Source organism: Marmota flaviventris, chromosome 1 (assembly GCF_047511675.1).
Source record: "Marmota flaviventris isolate mMarFla1 chromosome 1, mMarFla1.hap1, whole genome shotgun sequence".
Lineage (NCBI taxonomy): Eukaryota > Metazoa > Chordata > Mammalia > Rodentia > Sciuridae > Marmota > Marmota flaviventris.
The window spans coordinates 198,106,005-198,133,643 of NC_092498.1; the positions used below are offsets into that span (position 1 = coordinate 198,106,005).

Here is a 27,639-nt window from a genome sequence, read left to right on the forward strand (position 1 = left end):
AACCTCAGGAGGCCTGACACAAAGCCAGAAAACATCATCCTTCCAATCACCCCCAGGGTGGTATTGCTAAGGAAACAAGAAGTCAAAAGAAGTTTGGGTTCTCTGCAGTCAGATTTGCCTCTTTCAGAGTATCCTTGTACCCAGGCAGGACCGGGCAACCATAGGCATGCAGATGTGGTGTGAGCTTCTGGTAGGTGTCCCGTTGAGCTCTTCTGGTCCTAATGTGCTTTTTGTCTCCTCCCTTGCACCTTCTTCCTGCCTTGTCCCAGGATTGGGGATATGGTGACAGAACTCATTGTTAGGGAAGCCAAGATAAATGGATGGGTAGGGAAAAGAGAGCAGTAGTAGCAACACAGAGGATTCCCTACTGCAGGGAGACATCCAGCAGGGTTGGAGCTGTGACAGGCAGACAGGGAGCCCAGAGCTTCATGGAACACATGGGAAGGCTGTCAGGTGTTGCTGTTGCAGGGTCTGCCTGCCATGTCCCGGGCAGGATCACTTCAGCAAAGGGATGGAGGACTGCTGTTTTCTAATATGCCGTCTCAGGACTTCCCAAGAAGCCCGGCTGAGAAGCAATCTGAGATGGACATTAAAGGGGGTTATTCATCTTCTGTATAGACAGGGTTGCCTCCTGGGGTCAGAAACCCCTCGCATCCCTGGAGATGCTATGTCCTAGAGAAAGACTGCATTAAATGGTGACTCCGATGCCCATACTAAAACAATGATTTTATCATATGCCTCATCATACACGTGTACCTTCAGGTGCTACGAATGCACACTTCATCTCTGCTCCTTTGTATTAGCTTTCTGCCATTGTGACAGATACTCGAGCTAATTCACTTAAAGGAAGAAGAATTTATTTTGACTCAAGGTTTCCGAGGTTAGAGTCCATGGTGGGTCAGCTCTGTTGTTTCAAGTGGATGGAAATTCGGAACATCACGGCTGGAAGCATGTGGTAGAGCTGAGCTGCTCACCTCGTGGAGCCCTGCCATCGAGGTGACAAGTACCCAGGGACCATTTCCAAACCCCACAGATATGTGAAATGAGGGCTCCTTATAGACCTACGTGCCTCCAGTTGGTTCTAAGAACAGAACAGAATCGTGAACTAGTGAGGCCGGAAAGCTCACGGAAAGAAAGATGCCTTCGCGCAGGATCATGGTTTAGACCCACCTTGGGCCCCACCCCACGTGGCAGTGGGTTTAGGGTGTACTTGTGTGCCATGCTTTGCCTTGGTTCTGCAGTCCAGTGTGGTGGCTGTCAGCTGATGTGCCTCCCCTTCCCCTCCCACCACAGTCAAGGAGCCTTCAGGGACGTATGATCCTGGCTCTGGTCTGCTGGTGCCATCGCTTCTGGCCTTCTCTTTCCATGTTGCTCTGAATCTTGCTGCTCGGCCTCATCCTTCAGCCTTCCCTTTCCATCCTCACCTGTCCTTCCTCCTCTTGACACTTGGACCTCTTGTCTCAGATTTAGTTTGACTTACATTTAAGTGAAAACTCAAGTAGTGGCGGCTTAAACAGGTGGGTTCAGCACTGGAGGGGTGGGTGGCCCCCTCACGCCATGGAAGACCCAAGCTCCTGAGGTTGTGATCCACACAACTCCCCAAGGTCAATTCATAGACCAAGGTGGCAACCAGAGCTTGAGCCAGCAGGAACAGAGACAAAACAGGTGCCCCAGCAAGCCAAGCGAGCTCTCTCTTAAGTACTCTAAACCCGCACTTCACTTCCACTTTTCTCTTATGGATAAAACTTAGTCACATGGCTACATCTCTGCAAGGGCTGCTGGGAAGCATGGCCTTTATTCTGGGAAGCAATGGCCCAGTTAAAAATGAAGTTTCTGTCCTTAAGCGAGACCCCTCCTCTGCAGTGACCTACCTTCACTCACTCATTTATGGCTCTGGGTTTTCTTCTGGGTCAGTGTCTTGGGCTGCCTGAGTATGGAAGAATCTAATCTTAGCTTAGAACCAGCGTCATAGCTGTTCCTTGAGCTTGTCACTCTTCCAGGGACAATGTGACTTCCCATTGTGCTTGCCCAAACCCTCCTTTGGACCCAGACACCTGCTGTGTTATGATTAAGCTCCTGGGAAGGCAAAGCAGCTGAAGACAGATGCAGTTTCTGCCCTGAATCCTTTCTCTCTTCTTTTGTTTAATGATCCAATCTTCACAGACCAGAATTAGAAACAGGAACGTAGAGATCCCGAGGCACAGAAATGATAATCAATCCCCACTCCAACTTTTCAGAAGTTCTTTTGGGCGAAGAAAATAAGTAAATTAATGTACAAAATTTGAAAACTCAACAACTACAGCCTTAAGGTATCTTAGTTCAGTGACTTTCAATCTACGAAGAGGAACTCATTTTGAAAGGAAAACCTCAAGGCAGTTCTCAATATGTAAAAGATTAAAAGTGATATTTTGTTTCTATACATTTACTTTATATAGTCAAATGTGTATCTACTCATAAATTACACCGATCAAACAATGGAATGAAGTTATATTAAGGAGTGTAATTATTTTCAATCAGGACATACAGGTGTGGTCTTTTAGTGATACTAATATCCGGTTTATTTCTATGGATATTTTCTGTTTGATTTCTTAATGCCATGGAGATGTGGGTACATGCAGTTAAGCAGTTATAAATGGCAACAGTCTTTATAGCTTATCTCACAACTTCTGTTATGCTCCGCAGTTCAGTGTAGGTGTCAGGAGCAGTTTCTTTTGCACCTACCCAGCACGGAGTGATAAATGACCCTGACAACTAAGGTTAACCCCACTGGTGATTTCAAAATATTAAAATTTAATATATTTGATGTTTGAATGTGCATGTTGCTTTTTATTACAACTTTATAAATAGAACCAAGAATATTAAAAATGAAATAAGGCTGGAGATGTAGCTCAGTAACTTGCCTAGCATACGTGAGCCCCTGGGTTTGTTCTCTAGCACCGCAAAGAAGAACAAACAAACAAAGAGCTCAGTAAAAAATAAAAAACGAAAGAAAACCCAGTAGCCATGGAATACCTGGAGTACTGAAGTGTCCATGGAGATAACTCCAAGTGTAACACATTGTCTTTTTGTCTTCCCATAGTTGTCTATTTTGATAGGTATTTTTTTTTTATGTGTCAACTTGACTGAATCCCATGGTGCCCAGACATTTGGTCAAACTTTGTTCTGTGAGGGTGTTTCCAGATGAGGTTGGCATTGGAATCAGTGGACTCAGTGAAGTAGATGGCCATCCCCAGTGTGGGTGGGCATCATGCTGTTCATTAAGGGACTGTATACAACAAAAGGAAGAAGATGAAAGAATACCTGCCCCCCCCCACCTATTTATTTGCCTCATGGATTGAGGTATAACATCTCATCTCATGTTCTCCAGCTCTTGAATTGGGATTTAACCATTGGCTCCCTCAGTTCTGAGGCCTTTTTTACTGGAACTGAATTATGCCACCAACTTTCCTGGAAACTGTAGCTTATAGATCATAGATCATGGTATTTCTCAGCCTCCATAATTGCATGAGCCAATTTCCTATAATAAATCACAGTGTGTCTGTGTCTGTCTGTCTATATATCATATATGTGCATCTACTGGCTCCATTTCTCTGGAAAACCGCATTACACCTGTACCATGCTCCCCTTCCTCCCCTGCCCCGCCAGCTCTTCTCAAGGCATGTCTTGTCTACACTAAGAGACAAAGCTCCCTTCTTGCTGCTCCTGGCTGAACTGTTGCTATTGGGGGCATCACTTCTTTTCTGTTTCTGCCTGGTAACCCCACATTCCCCTCCTTACTCCTTTCTTCAATGTGTTTCCTTGCAGGAGTTCTAGGTGGGGCAAACAGAATATGGAGGAATCACATTTTTGCATTTCCATTCATTATTCTTGGCATCAATCACAGAGAAGTAAGACCTCTACTAGTAGCTTGCTTCCATGGTGTGTGGCGGAAACCAGTACACAGAGTGGTCTCTGCCAGAAGGCAGGCACCTTTTATTCCTATGAGAACAGAGAGTCCACGGATGTGTTTTACCAAATGCCACACCCAGCTTTTAGGAGTCTGAGCTATGCATGTATCGTGCAGGTTCCAAACGGGAGCATTCGTATTTTTTTGGTTGGAAATCTTCCCCTGGAATTAGAGCATGTGTTCTCACCCGGCAGCAACATAATATGAAGAGAAAACCTCAACCTCTTTGTTGTTTTCCATGGATGCAATGGGAAGTGACCCACTGTGGGGAAGAGAACCTGAGGCTTTGGGGTGGGACCCTGAGTGCAAGCACAGGCTGCTCTACTCATTAGCTTTGTGAGATGAACAAATTTCTTAACCTCTCCATGCCTTGGTTTTCTGATCTCTAAAATGGTGAAAGGATCGCTGCCAACCTCAGCCACATGTCGTTACTGTGCGGCTGAAGGGAGTCAGCGTCTGTAAAGGTTCTTATGCCTATGGAAGTTACCTATTGTAATTTTAGGCAGGTGGGCACCTGTGAGAGCCAGTGAGCAGCTTAATAGTTTTAAACATAAAGGATGCTTGTATTTTCACCTCTCTCCTCATTCTCATCTGGTTCGTATTCTAAGCACAGCTCCCAGTGTCAGAAGCACTAAAATCTATTGCTATAACAAAGCATTAGATTTACGCATAACCCTAACCTCATTTTCATAAAGATGGGGATTCCTAAAGATGCCGATGTTGGGAAGAATATTTATAAGGGGCCGCTTTTTCTGTTTGCTTTCCTGTGAAACTCTGCGATGACTTATAATTAAATGTCTTTTGCCATTTTTATCCATATGAGGATTAATGATCTGTAAACATTTCCAGAATTCCCAAGATCAGAATACTGTCTCAAAGGGCTCCTTAGGTATAATTTATTTGTGTTCCATTGCTGTGCCAAAGAATGCTCAAAAAAATAAACATTTTTAACGTGAAGCAATTTATACAATTTATTGAAATAATGGTTTTAAGTTTTGTTGAGCCCAACTTTACATAATTTTTCCCTACAAGCGTTCAGGCATTCAACAGAAAATTCTCAGAGTCTTGGGAACAGAACAATTTACAAACCCCATTAGGATTCTGTAGATAATGCAGAAAAAACGTGGGCCCTGCACATGGGAGAACTAGACCTGCATTCAGAGTCTGTTGTTCCCTGGGCAGCCATTCCTCCTTGAGCTCTTCCTCTACTTCCTTTTCTCTCTCTATTGTCATCTCTGGTAGCTCCTATCTTCCAGGAAGGTCTTACTCATGGAAGTATTCTATAACGGAGCTAAAATGCAGGTGAGTGCAGATCTTAGCCCAGGCTATGCATATTTTGTTTGATCCTTGTCAGTGTTTTGAAATTGGAAAGTTTACATAAAAATCCAATTTGGAGCTTTTATTGGAAAATAAAAACAGTGAATTTGCGATACTGGCCTTGCTTTACAACTCTGTCCCGGCTTGAGTTAGAGGTACATCTTCACTGGGCCAGTCTAGACTATTCTCTCTTTCACATACCAGACCCTGGGCCCAGGGAAGCTGGTGATCTTCACAGAGAAGCAGAATCCATTCTATTTGACTTTCTGAGTGAGGCTGATGGAAGTCTCTCTAAGAGATGATCCCAAATTTTCATAAATCCATTTTGTTAAGCACAAGTTTAAGAGAAATCCTACCTTCCAAAGCTGTACTTTGTCCTTACTAATTCCTCACAGAAATGTGCAGGGTTCCGTGGGGAATCTTATAGTTTTAATTGGCCTACGTGATTAACTTACATTCTAATGCGTTTGCTTGATCAGCTCTGAAGGTAGTTAGGTTGGGTATAAAAAAAAAATCTAGCTGCCGTGTGAGCAGGTATTGGGTTATGAATTAGTCCAGGGTTGTTGCAGGTTCCTGTACCCCACCGGAGAGCCCTGAGGAGCAAGGATCAAGAGGTTATTTGTGGTTAGTTACTGGGAAGGTGGAGAGCCAGACAGAGTTTGCTGCACAGACAGGTAGGTGAGTTAGGCTTTGATTATGGTCAGAAACACTCCTGAGTGATATTTCAGGCTCATGCTCTCACAGAGGTGGCAGAAGAATCCCCAGAATGCATCCCTCACCAACAGGGATTCTGGAACCAGCAGTGCCATGGCAAGCACTGACCAAAGAAGGTGATCCCGGGGTCCCTGTTGCCCTCTCTGAGGGAGCCAGACTCCAACCTGGGTTTGGTGCCACAGGGTGAACATAGTGGAATGTCCTGGTGAGCACTGGAACCAGGACAGCCTGGTGCTTGTCTGTCCCCTGAGTTTATTCAGCCCTCAGCCCTCATGTGTATTCACAGTTGTACTTGACAGTTGATTTAATTTTGTACTTTTTGCCTCTTAAAGACATTATTATGGTGACACTAAACCAAATATTTAAAACAGAGCACCTAAAACCTACCATCATAGCCCCTATAACCTACCATCATAACATATCCATATTTGAATTTAGTAAATAAAATTTGTTTCACAAACCACTCTGAACTGAGGTCCAGCTTCTACTTCTACCATTTCACCAAGACTGTTCTTTCTATGGTCAATGACTTTAAGAACCCAAGTGGACATCTTTTGATCTTTGTATTGCTTGACCTCTTGGTAGCCTTGTGCAGAGAGCAACTGTGCCCTCCTTGAAGGATTCTGATCCCATATCTCAGCCTCTCCTGGTTTCTTCTGGCCTCCAGGCAGGTAGGTGGTTTGGTTCTGGGTTCTCTTCTTACCTCTCTCCTTAGATAATTGCATCTACTCTCTTCTCTATGCTGGTGACACCTACATTTATGACTTCCGCCTGGGTTTTTCCTCTCAGTCTCAAACTTGGGTATCCTCCCTTCTGTTACACATTCCTGCTTTGATATTTTAGTAGCTTCTATTATCTCCCCACTCGGCCTCTTCATTGCCAACCTCAGTTACTGTGGGCAGCTGTGAGCACTTATCAGACTCTTGAAACCACTGCCCGCCCAAAAGGATCTGCCTTCACTCCTCTGCAAGAGAAGATCTTTGCCAATGACTGGCTGAGGTGGGGATACAAAGACTCAGCTCTTTTTCTTCAGCTGGGCAACTCTGTCTGTGCTGGAGCTCCCCATGGGACCAGACTGAAGCGAGCACTGGCTGAAACCACAGCCTTTCTTAGCCCATTCCCCTACCAGCTCCTGCTGCAGTATTATTTAGAATATCCTGTGCACGTATTTGAATCCCTATTCATTTTGTTTGAATACTTAGCAACAATAAAAGTTTTGCTCATAACAATACTTAAGGGAACTTTGCACAACTTCCAAAATCTATTTAATGAGGTAGATTTCTTGGAAAAGATCCAAGAATCTAAAAGAAATTATGTACTCTTTTTTTTTTTTTTTTCTGGGTGTGAGCAATCCTAGATAAGAAAATCATTTACTCCGAGAATTCCAGTTTTATTTGTTAGGGCCAGACTTTGTGAGTTTTTGGAGAAAGGTTCAATTTGTTTATCAACTCAATTTGTACAAGTTTGATATGAAGTCATTTCCCCTTCTCATCTTTTCACCCAATGAGTAATCTCTCAACTGAGACATTTCTTTCTTCATTGTTCTTTTGCTAATTTGTGACCCTTGATTCATAGCTTGGTTACTGTATATTTCACTAGACAAGTAGCAGAGAGAAATAGAAAGAGGCAGGAAGGAAGGAATTCTCATGCAGATCTGGGGTTTAATGTGAACTTTAAACTAGAAGCTTCCTCTTTTCTGTATGAAAGATGCCGACCACTGTTCAACAAGCTGGGCACCCATTGCAGTGTGTTTCCTGTGGCCCCTTGAAGGTGACTCTTCTGTGGCTACCATGTTACTGTGTGATCCCTGCCTTAACACCCTGACAGATTTCTTAGTGCTTATGTATTCTTCTTTTCACCCTAAGTACTGGTAATTCCCAATATTCAGCCCTTAGCAACCCCCCACCCCTTTCCTTATTAACCCTCAGAAAGCTGCTCATAAGGGGAGCTCCTGCTCCCACTTTTATAATGGTGGCACAGTGATGTAAGCCATGTGTGTGACTCTCTCCGCACCCCACCCCCCAGAGTGCTAGCCTGCTTTCTTGCTTTTTATATGCTAAACACGTTTGCTTTGTGTTCAGTGAGTCAGACCTAAATACACCATGTGCTCACCTGGCCCTCATTCTGACGTTATTCTTCCTATCTGCAGGATGATCTCTTTACCAGATGAGTCATGTACATGGAAGATGTCAGTGATCTTTGCATCTCTCATTTCCTGTGTGCTGACATTCTGGACCTCGTGTTTCTGTTATCGTTTCATTCATGCCCAGATCACCATTTCTGCTCCCACTTCAGACTTGTCCGGGAATGGGCCTTCATCCTCCTGTTCTCAAGGCTTTCATCTCTTCCAGAGACCCGCTAATTGTAGCAATTCCACCGATTCCAAAAAGAGGTCACTTTCCATGTGCAATGTATCTAACAATTATGGACAATTAATTCAAGACACGGGTTGCCAAAAAATAAACAAGCATGAGAAAAAGACTGGAAAGAAATGATCCCAAATAATAATCCACGTCACCTACCTACCTAACAATCCATACCAGAAATCCTACTACCATTTTCAGCTTCTCACCACAGTGAACCCCAACATTCTGTTAGACCTAATGCTTTTAAATCTCTCAAATTAGTTTCTTCCTCTTGTTTTTATCATTTCCTTTTTATTTGTTCATTCTTTAGCATGACATAAAAGACTTTAGAATCAGTCAGAGACCTCTCACCCTCCAACTTATTCCCCTTTATTTCTGACCTCAGCCACTGCGCCAACCACTCATCACTTCTTAAAGACACCAAGCTCAGATATGTAACTGAACATTTGCATGAGTTATCCTCTGCACCTACAGTGTCTTCCTCCATTCTCCTGAAGGTAATTCCTATGCATCTATTCTGATCTAGCACCTCCCCAATCTTCCACCTCTGGCCACCTGATGTTTTTATATACCTGTCTGCAGCACCTTGGACTTTGTTCTGTTGCTCTGTCTTACATTAGTCTGCTTCCTAAGCTAAGCTATGATAGGAGCCTAATATATTGGAAAAGTAAATGAACAAAAGAATGAATGAATGAATGAATGAATGCTCCAGAAATCAAGGAACCAAGTCAATCTTTTCCTTTTCGTTACCAAAGGCGTGTAAAATGTATTTAAAATGCAAGTTACCAGATGTATAAAGAGGTTCAGACTAATTAAAGGTAACTCTATTTTGGTGATAAAAACTTTTTGAACATTAGAAGAGTTAGGTAACATAAGAATTAATATAGCTAAGGGGAGATGAGGATACCATGTTTTGAATGGGCATGTTTTAAGATTGTTAAGTGCTTCTGTATTTGAGTCAATATGTTATTTATGTGTTATGAACTTTTAGACATACAATAGTCAAAAATAGTTACAACTATTTAGATGACTCATTTGAATTTATTTTTTAAATCAAAATTGTATTTCATTACTTAGACAGTCATGCACCATTTTGCAACATTTTGGTCAACAACAGACCACGTACAAAACTGTGGCCCCTTAAGTTATAATGGCGCTAAGAAATTCCTATGGCCTAATGATGTTGTAGCAGTCACAATGTCATAGCACAGCACATTGCTTGTACTTGTGGTGATGCTGGTGTTAACAAACCAATAGCACCGCTGGTCATATAAAAGCTTAGCACATATAATTATGTACAACGCATAATATTTGATAATGGTAATAAACGATTATGTTACTAGTTGGTGCATTTACTATACAAACTGTTGTTTTATGGTTATTTTATAATGTACTTCTTATTTTAAGAGAAGTTAACTATAAAACAGCCTCAGGTGAGCCCTTGAGGAGGGATTTTAGAAGGAAGCATTGTTATCATTCGAGATGACAGCTCCATGGGTATTGCTGCCCTGAAGACCCCCCAGTGGGACACAACATGGAGGTGGGAGACAATGATATTGAGGATCCTGACTGTTATGGTCTGGATGTGAGGTGTCCCCCAAAAGCTCATGTATGAGACAATATAAGGGGGTTTAGAGGTGAAGTGATTGGGTTTTAAGAGTCTTAACCTAATGAGTGCATTAATCTCATTAGGGATTAACTAGGTAGTGACTGTAGACAGGTAGCATGTGGCTGGAGGAGCTAGGTCAGGGGAAGCACGCCTTTGAAGTTTATATTTTGTCCCTGGAGAGTGGAAAACACACACACTCACACACACACACACACACACACTCTCTCTCTCTCTCTCTCTCCCCCCCCCTTCTCTCTCTGCTTCCTGGTTCCAGGTACTGAGCTGTTTTCCTCCTCCTTACCCTTCCACCATGATGTTCTGCCTCATTTGGGGCCCAGAACAATGGAGTCGGCCATGTATTGACCGAGACTGGTGAAACCATGAGTCTCAAATAAACTTTTCCTCTTCTAAAATTGTTATTTTCATGTCTTTTGGTCACTGCAATGAATAAGCTGACTAAAACACTGACCCTTTGTGTGTGTCTTAGTTTTTAAAAAAAAAAATAATTATTTTTTGAAAAGTGAAAAAACAAAATTTTAAAAATTTAAAGTAAGACTCTTCCACATTGCCTGGGCATGTGGCGATCTCTACCATCTAGAGCTGGGTAGGTTGCAAGTGTTCACACAGTGATGATATTGCCTCAGAACAAATCATGAACCCATGTGTGACTGTACCTTTCCAGTTTTGTGACTTGGTGGTACCTTTGCTCCAAGGCCAGTGGCTGTTTAACAGACCCCACCAGAAAGAGTCAAGCAGACAAGTCCCCCGATGTGTGATCTGGCACACGTTATTTCGGGCCCATTACCTGTTTGTGGAATGAGGGGGACTATGCTAGGAAATCATAAGGTTTTCTTTGACTTCAGATATTGTGGGTACAGATTGATACATCCAAGAAAAGTTGTGAGCACAGTATATCAAATGATACATGTGAAGGGTAAAGTACATAATCCTACTTCTGGGCACTCTGATTTTTCTAATTTGTAATTTTATAGTTTGTAATTTGTAATTATGTGTATATCATGTTCTTAAAACTGGTTGCCCCCCGTAGCTTGTACATCGCTTACATGAACAAACACATCTCTGGAGGCTGTGCAGTTGGAGGAACTCCACCCATGCCTAGGGCTGCTTACCACTCAGATGCAGAAGGACAGCCACATATGAACATTCTCTTGACAGCAAGATGAGGAAAGTGGGGAGCCCCTCCTACTTTTCCTCAAAGGGCTTTGTCGGGGATTCATTTTTCCAAATGCCTCACCCATAGTAGGCATTCCACAAAGGTGATTTCCAGTCTTTTTTATAAAAGCATGAATAAAGCAAGGAACTTTCACCTCTGTCGATCTGGTAAAGGAGAAGTACAAGAAGTATAATATTTTAAGATTTTAAAAAAATGTTCTAGAGGTTTTTCAATTGTTTTCTTTCAGAACTTAAATTCAGAGAAGGTAGTTCTCTCTGCGATGATTAAGGAGTTTCAGGTTGGGAGGATCAGCTGTGGATGGGCATCAGGGTGGTAAATGCCATAACAGCTCTCACGGTGAAATCTGGCATCTCTCCCTAGCTGACATTTACCTTCCCTCATAGTCTCTTCTGGATGGACAAATCAAATATTAATAGGATTAAATAGCAGCTCACATACAATGCATGATGCCTTAAATGTCAGAAAGCATGTGATGATGTCAGCTAGAGAGAGCCTCTGAGCCTGTATTCAGCCTAGGTAAGTGAGAGAATGAAGTCTGGAACATTTTTATTTTGTTTGCAACAAGCCAGAGAGTGATGACAGCTCCATTTCTCTTGGGAGATAGATTTTATTTTGCTCAAGGTCAGATCCACATCAATAAGCTCAACAACAGGAAGAAAATTCTCTAGGGCAAACACATCTATTTCTGTGGATGCCACGTGAGCTAGGTTTTGACCAACTCTGGAGAGGGTGCAGGTGCTCATCCAAAAGCCTGGACTGTAGAAACTTTTATATACTAGTGTGTGAATGGGGAATAAAAACACGTTAAATTCTACCATGAAATTAATCTCTTATTCAAAAATTTAAAAAAAGAAGAATTCTATCCCTTGGTGGGACAAAGATGTGAGAACTGCGGTTTGTTGCATGTCTGAGTATTTTATTTTATTTTTTTTAACTTTCCTGTGATGCTTTATTTCCAGTAAATTAAAAAAGCAAAGAGCAAAAAGTCTTGTCAGGTGCATGTTCAAAATTTACAGATGCAAAGCAAGAGCTGGCCAAATGTTTCATTATTTTGCCTACATGTTTCCCAAACTGTCAGAAGCCTAAGCAGTTAATTGTCAGGGAGTTTTTATTTTCATCTGGCCAGTGCTCAGGCTTCTTTGCAATCCTTTGCCCATTGGCTGAGCTGGTGTTCTGGGAGGAATGGAACACACACCTAGCCAAGTGGTTCAGACCAGTCCTTCTACACTAGGGAGAAAGGATGCCACCACTGTCCTCCTCTTTATGGAGTCCATTGTCCCGTCGAAGGCACAAAAACCAATGGTTAAAATTCAGCGAGGTACTGATAGAGTTAGGCACAGGGTTCTATCTAGCTGTGCATGGTGGAACTGGAAACTTGGTAAAGAAATGACATTTGAAGTGGGTGTGGGAGAGAAAAGAGAATAAATTTGCCAGTAAGGAAAAGGGGGAAGGTCACAAGGAGGAAAGATCTCAGGCAAACATAGGGAGGGGAGGTTCACACACTCCAGTAGGTACCATCGAATGTCGCTGGGTAGTGATGGAGGCAGATCACTCTGCTCCCATCACAACAGTGGCTTGGCACAGAGTCTAGTGTGGTGGTGCAGGTGGGCAATGCCGAGCCTGAGCAAGGCCACAGCAGGGGCAGGAAAGATGTGTGGAAGGGGTATTTTAATGGCAAATTGGAGAGGATTTGATACAAGATTAAGAGCAGATGTGAAAAAAAAAAGGAGGGTGGAGGAGTTGAGGTTGAGTCCTAAGCTTCCAGAAGGACCTCTGAATAGAAGTTATGCTCTTTGGGAAAAAAACAGGCCTGGGAAAAACCAGTATGTTTTTAGACATTTTTAGTTCACATAATGTGATGACCTGGAAAAGATATCAGCAGTTATAAACTCTAGGATAAAGACCTCAGTCCCGAGGTGGGTATATGTCTTAGAAGAAAATGTGAGACTGAAGAGGTGAGAAGCACTGGCACACAGAGTCATTTATGACACACTATGGATTATGTGGGGTGACGTAGAACAAGAAAGAGGAGGACAGAGGAGCAGACTCCCGGGAAGAAATAATGAAATGTGAGTTAATCTGAAGAGGAGATCAGGTGGCTTCAAGGGGCTCACTGGCATCAGGAAAACAACAGAGAAGGGAGTTCTCTCTGCAACGATTAGGGAGTTACAGGTTGGGAGGATCAGCTGTGGATGGGCATCAGGGCAGTAAAAGCCGTAACAGCTCTCACAGTGAAATCTGGCATCACTCCATAGCTGACATTTACCTTCACTGATATTCTGTTCTGAGTAGACAAATCAAATAGAAGTAAATAGCAGCTCACATCCAATGCACAATGCATTAAATGTCAGAAAGCATGTGATGATGTCAGCTAGAGAGATCAGCTAGACTGATGAAAAGCACAGATGTTGCCAGGTGCTGTGGTGCATGCCTGTAATCAGTGGCTCGGGAGGCTGAGGCAGGAGAATTCAGGAGTTCAAAGCCAGCCTCAGCAACAGTGAGGCACTAAGCAATTCAGTGAGACCCTGTCTCCAAACAAAATACAAAATTGGGCTGGGGATGTGGCTCAGTGGTTGAGTGCCCCTGAGTTCAATCCCTAGTACCAAAAAAAAAAAAAAAAGTGCAGATGTCAAGGAGGCCTTTACAAACCTTTGGATGTGACCATACATGACTTTGGCTCTCCAAAGATGGACCATTCAGGATATCATCAAGGAAACAGAAACCCTCCAAATATTTGATATGAAGACTGTTAAATTCAGGGAATCGATTACTAAAGTATTATAAGAGCTGGAAAAGCAACAGGAAGAACATGATTCTATCCTGAGATCAGAAAATGAGGAAGTCTGCTTCTGCCTTCAGGGCTGGAGGAGAAAAGGGAGCAAAGAGCGTGACTAGAACCTGCAAGTCTATATTTGCTTGGTGGAGTCATTGCTACTGCCACCATTGATACTGAAATCACCCCCATCACGGAGGAGAGACAGAGGCTGTTCACCCACTGACTCCTCCCCACACTGGAGCATAAAGCAGAACAATGGCACCTGCCTTCCACGTGGGGCTTCACACAGATTCCTCCCACTGGCAGGAGTAACCAACACCCACAGGCAAGAGAGTCTAGGGAGTGCAAATAAAATAAAATACAAAATCGGGCTGGGGATGTGGCTCAGTGGTCCAGCCCCCAACACTGCCTGTGCTACACAGAAGACCATGGAAAAGCAAGAAATAGGCTCGGCCCAACAATCAGTACCTCAGAGAAGGGGCTGAGCCTGTTGTTTCCATACTCTAGATGCTGTTATTTCTCTTTTTTAAAAAAACATGTGCTGATTTTCACTGGGCTTAACAGGACTGCCATAGATTCATCATGATTCGTGGCTTTTATGACCTTGCCTACATTTTTATTTTAATGATTAATGAAGATTTAGGGGTCAGTTTTCCTTTAAGATTAGCATGGTCTCTGTTAGAGTAAATTCAGAAAACTGGGCTGCACTTAGAGGAGTGGGTGGTAGAGGAAGAAGCAGGGTATGCGCTCCACCCAGGACTTGTGTGCAGCCAGACTTTACAGAATAGGACGCTTCCTTCACCCGTACCTAGAACATCCTCCATCAGCCTCTTCCATTCGTGGTCCTCACCACCTCCATTCCTCTTGGGCTCCTGCTCAGATGAAGTCACTCATGGTCGTCTGTGAAGGATTCTGATCTATTTTATGCCCTGTGGCTGATTTGAGAAGATAAGAAATATGATTGGCCTCCCTTCCTCACAGAGTTGTGAAGATAGGAGGTGAGGATGGTGACCGTCAAACTGTACTTAGTGGAACTTCAGGGGCTCCGAGGAGGGTCTTCCCTCAAGTCAGGGAAGCAAAGATGGGTGTGGGTGTTTGGAGGCAGTGGAGACTGTTCTGGAGGGGGGACACAGAGTGAGCTGAGACTGGATGCCCCAGGGAACATCTCCTGCAGAAACTTTCCCACTCAATCTAAGAAGCCCAAGGACTTGGAAGTGTGTCCCCTCTTGTAGGCTAAGATGTCCCCCCTCCCCACAGGCTTCTGGCCAAAGTCTAGATTTATTTTGGAGTTCTTAACTAACATGTTATTGATGTGAATCTGCAGTTTGAAGGTCTTCTCTTTCTTGGCCCTTCACTCATTTCTCTTCTTTCAAGGAAAGAATCGCAATGCCCTTAAGGTGCTCTCCTCGGTTATTAAACAACTCTCTTTAATAACTGGATGTGCATCTGATTTCACTCCCTTCCCTTCAGATGCATAAATGTCACTAGACATCTTCCATAATCTATTGTGGAGGAGAGAGAAGGCATTGTGTGAGATCCTTAGTTTTATTAAATATGGAGCTTACTATCTGTTTCTATCATTTTTATTTACTTCAGTGGGTTCCATAGAAGTAAGTCATGTGAGTTTGCATGTCACATGTCACCCTTTTTTTCTTATTGTGATTGATTGTCAATTCTTCATCAATTATAGGTTGAATATGTTCAGTATAAACTATGACTTTCTCCTATGGTTTCTTGAGTGACCCAAAATTTTTCAGTGTTTTTATCCTTTCTATATAGAGATAGTAAGTAGCAAAAAATGTTTCGAGATATAGAAAGGACTGTAGATATCCTCACTCTTACCACCACCACCCCAAGGAAATAAACAAACAAACAAATTTAGTGATGGATGTAGTTAGAGCTATTTTTTTTTTTTATTGGTACTGGGGATTTAACCCAGGGATACTCGACCACCGAGCCACATCCCCAGCCCTATTTTGTATTTTATTTAGAGACAGGGTCTCACTGAGTTGTTTAATGCCTCACTTTTGCTGAGGCTGGCTTTGAACTCCTGATCCTCCTGTTTCAGCCTCCCAAACTGCTGGGATTACGGGCGTGTGCCACTGCACCCAGATAGAACTATTACTTTTTACCCACACCATAAATTGAATTACCAAGTCGATTGACCTCATATTGATAAATTAAATCATGACTAGTGGGTTTGGCCAAATATTCCAATATCCCAGAAGACCCATTGGGGAAGTGGGACACTTCTCTGAGCACATTTTTGTGGAATGAAAGTTTAGCTGCTGATTTGAACTGAAATAATGCCAGATGTTTCCAGAGTTGCTTTAACTTCCTAGGCCCTTGTTATACATCTCAGATATGTTTCTTTATTAATTTATTTCTTCAATAAGCTCTTTGAGATGACCAAAAAAAAAAGGAAAAGAAAGAAACCAAAGCTTCAAAGAAGTGAATAGCAGCTATGAGGTGCAGAACAACACTCTTACCCTCTCCCCAACATCCACTGTTTGCTCAGTTGCCTGCAGAGCTTTGGGGGGACGAGGGTCCCCAGCACCTCATCAAACAGTGCTCATAGGAGATGTGTGGGGTGCAGTGAAGACTCTGGATTCTGGCCTAAAATGCTCTCTCTTTATTGCTGGCAACCACATAGCATGTTTAGTCTTTGTGATGAACTTTAACATTCAGAGAGAATGTCTACATTTTATTCTCTTTCCTCATAAATCTGTGGTATACTGAGCTCAAATGGCCTTGATTGTTTCTTTTATAACACCACTGGGGGCAGCAAAAATGATTCTGCCTGTAATTACTCAATGAGAGTGATAGTACCCATGACATATTAAAAGCAAAACATATTTTAAAATGATCGTGATTATTATTATACTATAAATCAGGTCCACCCCTTGAGACCCACCTCTCAAAATCATTTAAACCATCACTGGAAGAAGTATCCTACTACCTAACCTCACATTCACTCCTAGGTCCATGACAGCCTGGCTCCTGCCTACCACCCCCACTGATCATCCATGAACTCCATGTGGCCGAATCCAGTAGACATTTCTCTGCCCCCCAAGATAGACAATCATCCTCTCTTGGACTTCCTCTTCCTCTGCATCCTTCTCAGTCTCTCAGGCTTCACCTCTTCAACCTTCTTACCTGAGTCTAAATATTTGGGATTCACCTAGCTTGTTCCGAATCCCTGTTTCTCCCTTGCTATAATCTCTCCCCAATAGTGGCTCATCAATTCCCATACTTATGAAGAGATCTATGAATGTGGCTCCCAAATGTACAAAATTGGCCCAAGTCCCTCCTCTGAGATGCTGAAACATATACTTAGTTGATCTCTTGGTGCTAATCCTCAGGTATCTCACAGATTTCACTAAAGCATGTTCTTCCCTATCCTAATCTTCTCTGTCTCCAGAACAACTGAACTGTCCACCTGGGAACACAACCCAAAAACCCAGTTCTCTACCCTCCTGGGCCATCACCAGGCCCAGCACACTAGCCTCCATCTCATCAGATTCTGTCTTGGTTGAAATCTCAGCCACCCTTACCTAGATGACTGCAGTACTCTGCACTCTCCAGTGCAAACTTCTGCCACCCTTAGCTGGATGATCACAGTGCACCATATACTTCCAGTACAAATCTCAGGCACCCTTACCTTTATTCTCATAGCACCCCATGTTTCTACTCAAGGCCTTCTGTGGGTGGACCTTCACCTGACAGCAGCTGATTTTCCAATGTAAATAGAGACCTGCTCTTTCCCTCATCACAATCCTCTATAACTTTTCCTTGTACTTAGAATAAAATCCAAACATTTTTCCACAGCCTCAACTTGTGATCCTCAGTCTCCCCTCAAAAACTCTTTCCCTCTGCTCCATCTTCTGTCTAGAATGTTGTGTATTCCCTTTTTCTAGCTCCTTCCTATCTTATTATGTTACGTTAAATCTCCCCCCTCCCAAAAAAGCCCTCTCTCTCATCCTATCTAAAATTGGTCTCCATGTGATTCTCAGTCTCATTTCCTACTAATACTGTTGTAATTCTCATGATTCATAATTGTTTTGTGTTGCTTAGTTTTTCATCATCTGAATTCTACCTTAATACATGTTCCATGAAGGGAGAAATTCTTTTCTTTTTATCTGCAGAGTCTGAAAGGGTAGATCCTCAATAAGTGTGAATTGAATGAATGATTGACAGTCTGATCAGTGGTGCCTGTGACCATCAAGTGGTGGTTCCTAGCTGTGGGCTGTCCCTTTGATAAGCAAGTTGGAGCAAAGCCAAGAAGTGACATGCATGCCTTCTCCCTGCTGTGCTTCTGAGACACTGCTAACTCATCATGACACCCAGCCCTACAGTGCCTGTGGCAGCCTCTCAACACACAGCAACTCACCCATTAGCAATTATTAGAGTTGGCCTGGCCTTGGAAAGAGAGACCATGGAATGTTCACACGTTTTTCAGAGGGCCACTCTAGAGCAATCTATCAGGAAGAGAGTGGACAAGATATCAGAGGACATTTCTACAGAGCAGACTAGATCTGTCCAAAATTTTTAGTTATTAGACAAATGCAAATAAAAACTACCTCACAACCACTGTTACCCGGTGCTCAAGCAACAAATAAATATTAAACACTTTTGCCCAAATGCCATCACAGGAAACTTGACGTGTAAACAAGTGTGATCAAATGTGATGCATACTCAGATCACTGAATTTCTTGACAATACAAATGAATAGCTAGTATTTGACTTTTGTTTCTTTACTGATTTAAAAATCTAGAGCAATACTATGAAGCAGTAATCAAAACGGGCACACAGAAAAAAAGAAGCCCAGAAAGATTGCAGGGGTGTTAGTGAGTGACTCAACCCAGCTCTGCACCCTTATAGCAGATCCTAAATCCATCACTCTTTTGTCTGGCCATTTGAGGGCCTGGTCCTTCCCAGGACATCTCAAGAGGGTAGCTTATTTTGTACAACTTGGGGTTGATTCTATAATTATACAGTGTCTTAGTCCATTTTGTGTTGCTATCATAGAATACCCAAACTGGATAATTTATAAGAACAGAGATTTATTACTTATGGTTGTGGAGGCTGGGAAGCCTAAGGTCAAGAAGCCCACATTTGTTGAGGGCTTCTTGCTGCATCATTCCTTGGTGGAAGGTAGAAGGTAGAAGAGCAAGAGAGCACATGTGTTCAGACGGAGGGATCCGAACTCATCCTTTTATAAGGAAGCTTGTTATGGGTTAGATATAAGGTGTCCCCAGAAAGCTCATGTGTGAGACATGCAAAAACATTCAGAGCTGAAATAATTAGATTATGAGTTGCAACATAATCTGTGAATCCGTTCACTGATATGGATTAACTGGGTGGTAGCTATAGTCATTTAGGTGTGACTAGAGGAGATAGGTCACTGGAAGCATGTCTTTGGGGGTTTATATTTTGTTCCTGGTGAGTGGAGCTTATACTCTGCTTCCTGGTTGCCGTGTCCCGAGCTGCTTTCCTCTACCACACCCTTCCACTTGGGCCCAGAGCACTGAAGTCAGCCGACCACAGACTGAACCTCTGAAACTGTGAGCCAAAATAAACTTCTCCTTCCCTAAGTTGATTCTTTTCAGGTATTTTTGGTCAGAGCGATGCAAAAGCTGACTAAAACAGAACCCACTCTTGCCATTATTAACCTGCTGCTGTGATAATGACATTAATCCATTCATGACCAAATCTCTTAATGGTGCCACTTCTTAACACTGTGGCATTGGGGATTAAGTTTCCAGCCCATGAACTTTGGATGAGGCATTTGAACCATAGCAGCCACTATGTAGACGCCACTGATGACATCTATGAAAGACAGTAGGAAAATACAATCTAATGAGAAACAAATGGTCCAGATGAATGGCATTCCTTTCCACCACTGACTCTGTGGCTCAAAACACCTCATTTGCTTGTAATGAACTTGGAAGGGCTTGGTACAGTTTATTTTTGGACACTCAGTGAGTTTTAAAATGCCGTGGGAATTTGCAGTCTGGTGTGTCGGGAAACAACTCATAAAGCTCAAGTGATCCTTTGGACTGAGTTCATAGGACTTTTTTGATCCTCAAAGACGTTTATTCCTAGATATTCTATCCCATTTAGTTTAGTGTTGATTTGAGGCTGCTCTTATATTGTTTACAATGTTGTAGCTGTCAGTGACTTAGCTCATTGTGTTCTGAATCTAAAGGACTGAAGAGCATCTTCCTTCCTTGAGAAAATACCTCTGTACTGTCCTCTGTGAACATTTTATTCAGCCAAGTATACATATTTGCTCTTTTACTATAATCATTAGCTGACCGGAGCCTGTCTTCTCTTCCAATACTAGTTCGGCCATTAACTACCAAACACTCTTTATAAAACATGAGGCTTAATATAAAAATGCAAAATATTTGCATATCATGTATCTGAAAAGGGACTTGTCTCCAGAATATATAAAGAACACCTGGAATACAACAATAAAAAACAAGTAATCTAATTTAGATTTGGATAAACATTTCTCCAAAGAAGATTTGCAGATGTCTCCTAAGCTCATGAAAAGATGTTCAACATTATTAGTCGTGAGGGAAATACAAATAAAAACCACAATGAGAAACCACCTCACACCCCCTAAGATAGCTATAACAAAAAAGGTAGACAATTACAGTGTTGGTGAGAGTATGGAGGAATTGCAACCTTCAAATTACTGCTGGCCATGGTGTAGCTGTTCATAAAACAGTCTGGAAGTTTTTTAAGTAGTGTTATCCTATGACCCAGCATTTCCACTCCTAGAATTGAAATATATGTCCACTCAGAAACTTGTATACATACGTTCATAGCAGTATTACTTACCATAGCTCAGGAAAAAAAAAACCTAAATGTCAATCAACTGGTGAATGGATAAATAAAATACAGTATATCCATAAGTAGAATGCTATTCAATAGTAAAGAAAGAATGAAGGGCTGAAGCTATACCATGCTACATCATGGATGAACCTTCAACACACTATGCAAAGGAAAGATGTCAGACATAAAAGGCCAAGTGTGTCTATTTATATGAAATGCCCAAATTAGACAAATTCCTAAAACAAAAGTAGATTAGTAACTGGCAGGGGCTGAGAGAAGGGGAGAATCAAGAGGGATTGTTTAATGGATCCTTGGTTTCTTTTTGACGAGATGAAAATTTCTTTATTAAATGTATGCACATACAGAAATAAGGTGAGATGTATGCTTTAAAGGGGGTGAATTTTATATATCTAGATTGTGTCTCAATTTTTGCAAAGTTGGGTGGAAATGAAAACAAATTCTCAGACTGTATATCTTAGTCCATTTGGGCTCCTATAAGAAAATACCACAGACTTGATGGTGCATAAATAACAGAAATTTATTTCTCACACTTCTGGAGCAGGGACATTTACAATAAAAGCATTGACAGATTCAGTGTCTGGTGAGAGACCATTTCCTTGGTCATGGATGGTGCTTTCTCTCTGCTTCTCCTTATAGGGGACGGGCAAGGCAGCTCTCTGAGGCCTCTTTTATAAAGACATTATTCATCTCATGCCTAATCCCATGATCTAGTTGACTCCAAAAGACCTTACCTCTTAAAGTCATCACATTGAAGGTAAAGTCATCACATTGTATTTTGGGGGTAAGAACATAAACATTCTGACCATAGCTGGGTACATGTGAACAGGGGATTTAAAACCAGAGAGAAAGTTTCTGCACAAGCAGGTGGTATGGCCATGAGCCTCTGAAGCAGCTGAAGTTTCGTTCCTTCAACAGTCTCGCTCTCAGTGGAAGGAGCCACTAGGGAATTTCTACCTACTGGCTTAGGGGAACTACAAAGAAGGTAATATTTGCTTGAATCCCTGGGAGGAAAAGGAGTCTTGCATGAGAAATGTAAACCTCAAAACCCAAGCCTCTACCACCAAGGGGACTGAAGATCAAAATCTTATTATTCATGTGTTGCAGGATTCCCAAGCACAGAGACAAACATGAAACAGGCCCAGAATTGAGGACCCCTCTGCGGGGACTCAAGAAAGCAAATGCATAGCTTCTGCAAGACATTTGCACAGGAAGAGTGTATGTATAGGAAAAGCAATCTTAGCTGGAGATGTCTTTTAATCCAAATGATGAATCATGAAGGAAAGGAGCACCTGGAACAGGAGTTAAGAGACACCCCATACAGGAGGATTAGTAACACCTCCAAGAACTTTGTGTATAGCTTTTATGTTTTCATTGATATCAGTTAAAAATAAACCTAAAAATTTTAAAAAGAACTTAATACAGTCATGTGCCACCTGTTTTCGTCAGTGATGGGCCATATACACAACAGTGGTCCCATAAGATTATAATGAAAATGAAAATTTCTTATAGCCTGGTTCTTCATAGCCGTTGTTATATTGTAACTTAACACTTTACTCATGCATTTGTGGTGATGCTGATGTGAACAAATCTATTGCACTGCCAGTCATATAAAAGTATAGCCCAGATGATTATGCCAAGTACATAGTACTTAATAATAATAATTGACTGTTAGTGCTTTATGTATTTACTATACTTTTTACCATTGAAATGTACTTGTTCTTATCTTTAGAACACTTGTTTTTATCCTTAGAGTGGTGTATTTGCTCTAAAACAGTGTGCTGTGTTACCCAGGTAACATCTTGTGTTGACTGTGTGTCTTAGTCAGCTTTGCACTGCTGTGACCAAAAGACCTTCAAGAATGATTTAAAAGAGGAAAAATTTATAGACGGCCAACTCTATTATATCTCGGAGCCTGAAGTGAGGCTCCGAGTGGAAGGAAACCTCAAGTGGAAGGGACACAACAGAGCAAAGCAGCTCAGGACCTGGCAACCAGGAAACAGAGAGAGAGCTCTGCCCTCCAGGGACAGAATGGAAACCCCAAAGGCATACCGCCAGCCACACCTACCTGACTATAATCACTACCCAGTTAATCCAGATTTGTGGATTAATTCACTGATTAGGTTACAAGTCTCGTAATCGAATCTTTCACCTGTGAACATTCTTACATTGACTCACACGTGAGCTTTTGGGGTACACCTCATCTCTAAACCATAACACAGTGTTTATGCTGACATCTAACATTGCCTACCCTGAAAGATGCAGTCCACATTTTGAAGGTGAAGCTAATAGGACTGCTAAAGATATAAAAGGAAAAGAAGACTCCACACTCTTTTTCCAGCTTCCTCCTCTCCCCCCACCCCTTTCCTTCCTCCCTTTCTTCCTTCTATTTAAATGGGACCTACATTAGTTTCCTCACAGGGCTGTAACAGATTACACAAATAAGAGGCTAAAAACAATGGGGAATCATCGGTTTGTTATTCTGGAGGCCAGAAGTCTGCAATCAAGGTGCTGGCAAAGTTCCACACCTTCTCACGGCTCCGGGGGAGACTTCTAGCTCTTCGAGGGGCTGGCAAGCGCCAGCACCCTCAACTTGTAGGAATCACTGAAGTCTCTTCCTGTGTCCTCACATTGTTGTGTGTCTCTTGAAGGACACTTGTCATTGGATTTAGAGCCCATCTGGATAATTCAGGTTGATTTCATCTAGAGATCCTTAACTTAATTACTTCTTCATCATTTTCCAAATAAGATCACATTTACAGACTTCAGTGAATTAGGGTGTGGACTTGTCTTTTGGGGAGGCCGTGGGTTAACCCACCACAGGAGCTAATTGAGTATGTGTGAAAAACAGGTGGGGTGTTATTGGCCTTCTTAGGCAAAATATAAAGTCTACAGGGTCATGAGAGAAAACATTGAACTACAGAAAAATTAAAAATGTAAATGATGATTGAACTACAGAAAATTTAAAATCTAAGTGCTGAAAAACAACATAAGCACAAAACACAAGACATAAATGGAGGTAAATATTTGCCACATATATCGTGGACATATCCAGTATGACTTGCCTAATCACAAAACTGGGCACAAAAAAATAATGACACCAAATTATCATAGTGATATATTACTATAGTATATACAGTGTTTTACTATAATAACAATAATACAGTAAAAGTAAAGTAGTAGTGAAAATCATAATAGTAGCAGAAACAATAATATTCCTATTCCTATTTGTCAGCTGCCATTTTTGTAGTGGGAAAAACAACCCAGAGTTTCCAACTCAGAGGGACTTGTTATTTCAGTTAGTGTCCCCAGGGTAACTCAGTTGCTTGGGCTTGATCCTTGGTCTCAGGACTTCTCTTTCCTTCTCTCTGAGCTCAGAGAGGCATGTGTGTGGTGTCAGATTTTGTACTAATATGGCTGGCTGTGTGCCCATTGGACCATGAGCTGTCTGGAAGAAGAGGATTGTCTTTTATCCAGCCCCGAAGCACCAGTACCTCAGATCTGCCTGTCACCCAAAGCATCCTTATTGACTCACATTGATTTGAAAGCCCTTAAGATCCCTCTATGTGTCGGTTTCCAGGGATGCCAAATAAGACCAGAACAGCATTTTCATATTCCCAGCAAGACTGTTGAAAGGATTAATATTTTATCATAAGTAATCTCCTGCTCCTCTAAAAAGGCATTTAAGTGAAAGATTTTTATTTTTTCTATGATGCTTAGTTTTATAATAATTTGTTTCTCCATGTAGTCTCTGAAATATTCGTAAGGGGGTTTTCGTGTTCACTAATGGTAAATGTGAGATACAGGATTATGCAGTATCAGCCCATCTTTGTCTCGGGACATTGTGTCAAGAATTGATCTTTCAGGATTCTGTCGTTCTACAGGAAGATCCTGCAAGGTCTCTCTGCCTGTGGGAGGGCCAGGGTTGGCTGCTTTGGGGAGATGGCCCCCTACCTGATGCACTGTTTCTCTTCTCCCCATCTCCCGCTCTCCTCCTCTCTTTCTGGCTTCCCAGTGAGATGAAGCAAAAGCTGGACGAGGAAGGCAGCAAGTGCAGCATCCTCTCAAAGCACCAGAAGTTCGTGGAGCACTGCTGCATGCGCTGCTGCTCACCCTTCACCTTCCTGGTCAACACCAAGCGCCGCTGTGGGGACTGCAAGTTCAACGTCTGCAAGAGCTGCTGCTCCTACCAGAAGCACGAGAAGGTCTGGGTCTGCTGCGTCTGCCAGCAGGCCAGGTGAGTGGCTGGGCACACTCTCAGGGTCTCAGTTGGTGGCACCCACCACTTTCTTCAACCAGGTGGGTGCAACAGTGATTGACAGATCTGCCTAGAGTATTGACTACAGTAAAGAGATGACTGAGGTGAGGTGTGGCGAAGGATAACTGTTGACCTTCATGAAGAGGATGAGGGCGGGCCTCACAGGAGCATGTGGGTGTAACTACAGAGGAGAGATAAGGGCCATGTTGGAATCGAAGATGCAGCTCCCACCAGGCTTTATCCTTTTAAAATTTCTTATCTGGTCTCATCCTTTCATTCATTCATTCATTCATTGCAAAGCAGACATGGGATTCTTAGGAATTATGCAGCAGTAATTATGCAGGAAATGTGAAGGTAAGGTAGGCAGGTTGCTGTTGACTCAGAGACTTAGGGAGATGACTGGATATTGGTCTCAGAATGTATTGGTATATCCCCTGACAGCCTGTACATTGATTGTGGGGACACTGAACAAGGGGTGATTGGCCTCAGGGCTTGGAGAAAGTTTCATAGTGGCCATGAAATAAAAGCAGGATTGAAAAGGATTAAAAAAGATTTAATACTGTGGACAGGGAGATGATGACCACCGTGTGAAGGAGACGATTGAAATTTCACATCCTCCCTCAGGGACTGACAGCACTTCTTTGATATGTTGAGTATTTGGACACTGCTGAGTTTGATAAGCCAATGTCTAGTATTTGTTCTTTACGACTGCAAAATGTCTTCTGATCCTAGCCCCTGTGGAGTGCACTGTGATTTGTGTTTGTGACATCTTCCATAACGTCTGTGTTACAGTGAGTGAGCAACACTGAGACTGGCTGGTCCTGAGAGCACACACTCAGGCACTCTGACTTTTCCTTCCTTCCTCCCCCTCTCCTCCCTCTGCCCTGTTTCTTGCTCATATCCTTTAACATATCAAGTCCTAGTATTTTCCCACAGAGGTAGTTAATGAGGATAGCTACTAAGTACCCTCCCTTATGAAGTAGTCTCTGAGCTGTAAAGAAAAAAGTAGCTCAGAGACACCAACTGAAGCAAAGAGTGGTTTATTGAACACCCAGTATCCAGGGCTGGCTAGGTGCTGCCCAGGTCCTGTGCCTGACTTTCAGAGCAAGGAACTTATCTGAGTCTCCAGGTGGCAGGTTAATAGGAATTGGGGAGTGGGTGATGCCCTGTAACAGAGGGAAGGAGAAGATTGATTGTCCATGAGCATATGTTTGGGAACTCAGACAGAGAAAGGTTCATTCATGCCTTCCACTTCTCAGTAAAGTTGGAGTAAGGTCAGGCACTCTGGACAAGAAATCTGGATATTGGAAGAAACAAGGACAGGTTTGAAATAGCTGCCACAAGAGTTTGGGATCTAGGCTCTTCCCATAGTGTGTTTTGCACCAGCCACACTTAGCCATCCATGTGCAAATGTAGACAGTGATCTGTTCCTGGGTTGGGGGTTTTCATGGGTTGGGACAGGTCAGAGGGTGACGGGTATCAAATAACAAAAGATATTGAATAATGAAGGAAGTAAAGACAATATCCACATAGTGAAGGGAGAAAGAGCAGAAGGGGGCTGTGAATGTACTGGAAGAAAATGAGGGGGCCAGTTAATAAGAAGTATCTGGTAAAATTAAAGCATGCAGTCGTGGTACTTAACAAAGCAAGTTGGAAGAAAAGAAAATTCTGTGTAGGGGAAAATATGTTTGAATTGGTGATTTCCCAATAGACCAGTTGAGGAAGGGGAGGTAGGATCTAGACTAGAAAGCAAGGAACTAAAAAGCCAGAGTGCATGGATTCTGACTGGGGTAGTGACTGGGGTAGTGGCAGCATTATGGGTGTGAAGAATGAGCCAGCTGACAAAATCTTGTCAGGAAGAAAATCTAGAAGGTTAGGAAGTGACAGGAATAAGAAGTGAAAGAGGGCAATGTAACGGTTGTCATGATTCCGCCCCCTGTAAGTGGAGTGAGTCTAATGTGTTTGGTCAAATATGGCACCTTGAACCACACTAGCATTGGTGACCAACTGGTGGACCTCACTGCATGACCGTGGCCCTATCTTTGTTAACTCCATTTGTGTCACTAGATCCTGGCTCATAGAAGGCATGCCAGTCTTTGTGAGCTAAATAATAGAACAGGATAATGCTCAATAGCAGCCATAAGCATGGTACAGATGAGTGTTGGGAATGGTCCAGATGGAACTCAGATGGAGAAGAGGAATCACAGGATGTTCACAGACAAGAGGTGAAGTGAGCAAAACATGCACATCCCCCAGGGGTGTGGCCAGCCTGGAGCAGACCACTCTCAGCAGAGTAATGGCTAGTAGAATCAGGTCATTTGGGTTTGGTTTTTACAGGGTCATAAAATCATGAAATTATACATCCTAGCAGTTATTAAAATACCTATTCTTTACTATGCTTCAGTATATTCCCATACAAACAGAAGCAAGTGTTTATACTTACACAATTTTTATTCTTTAAATTTTTCTTTATTCCTTTTCTCCCTGGATGATAAAAATCTCCCAAATTGACTAAACCATTAGTAGTATTAAAGAATGCAGTCATTAAGCCTTTGACACTCACATCCACCCCTAGTTGATTGTGTTGGGGGGACTAT

The 27,639-nt window shown here is 42.5% G+C and overlaps 1 protein-coding gene across 3 annotated transcripts in view; it reads left to right on the forward strand.

The window, feature by feature from the left end:
• The window catches only part of Myrip (myosin VIIA and Rab interacting protein), a 333,894-nt gene that overhangs the window by 135,637 nt on the left and 170,618 nt on the right, over nt 1-27,639 (forward strand). For all 3 annotated transcript variants that reach the window (XM_071600012.1, XM_071600020.1, XM_071600018.1), the window contains exon 3: nt 24,800-25,021. In XM_071600012.1, coding sequence (XP_071456113.1) covers nt 24,800-25,021 — 222 coding nt within the window. The remainder of the gene's footprint in view (nt 1-24,799; nt 25,022-27,639) is intronic.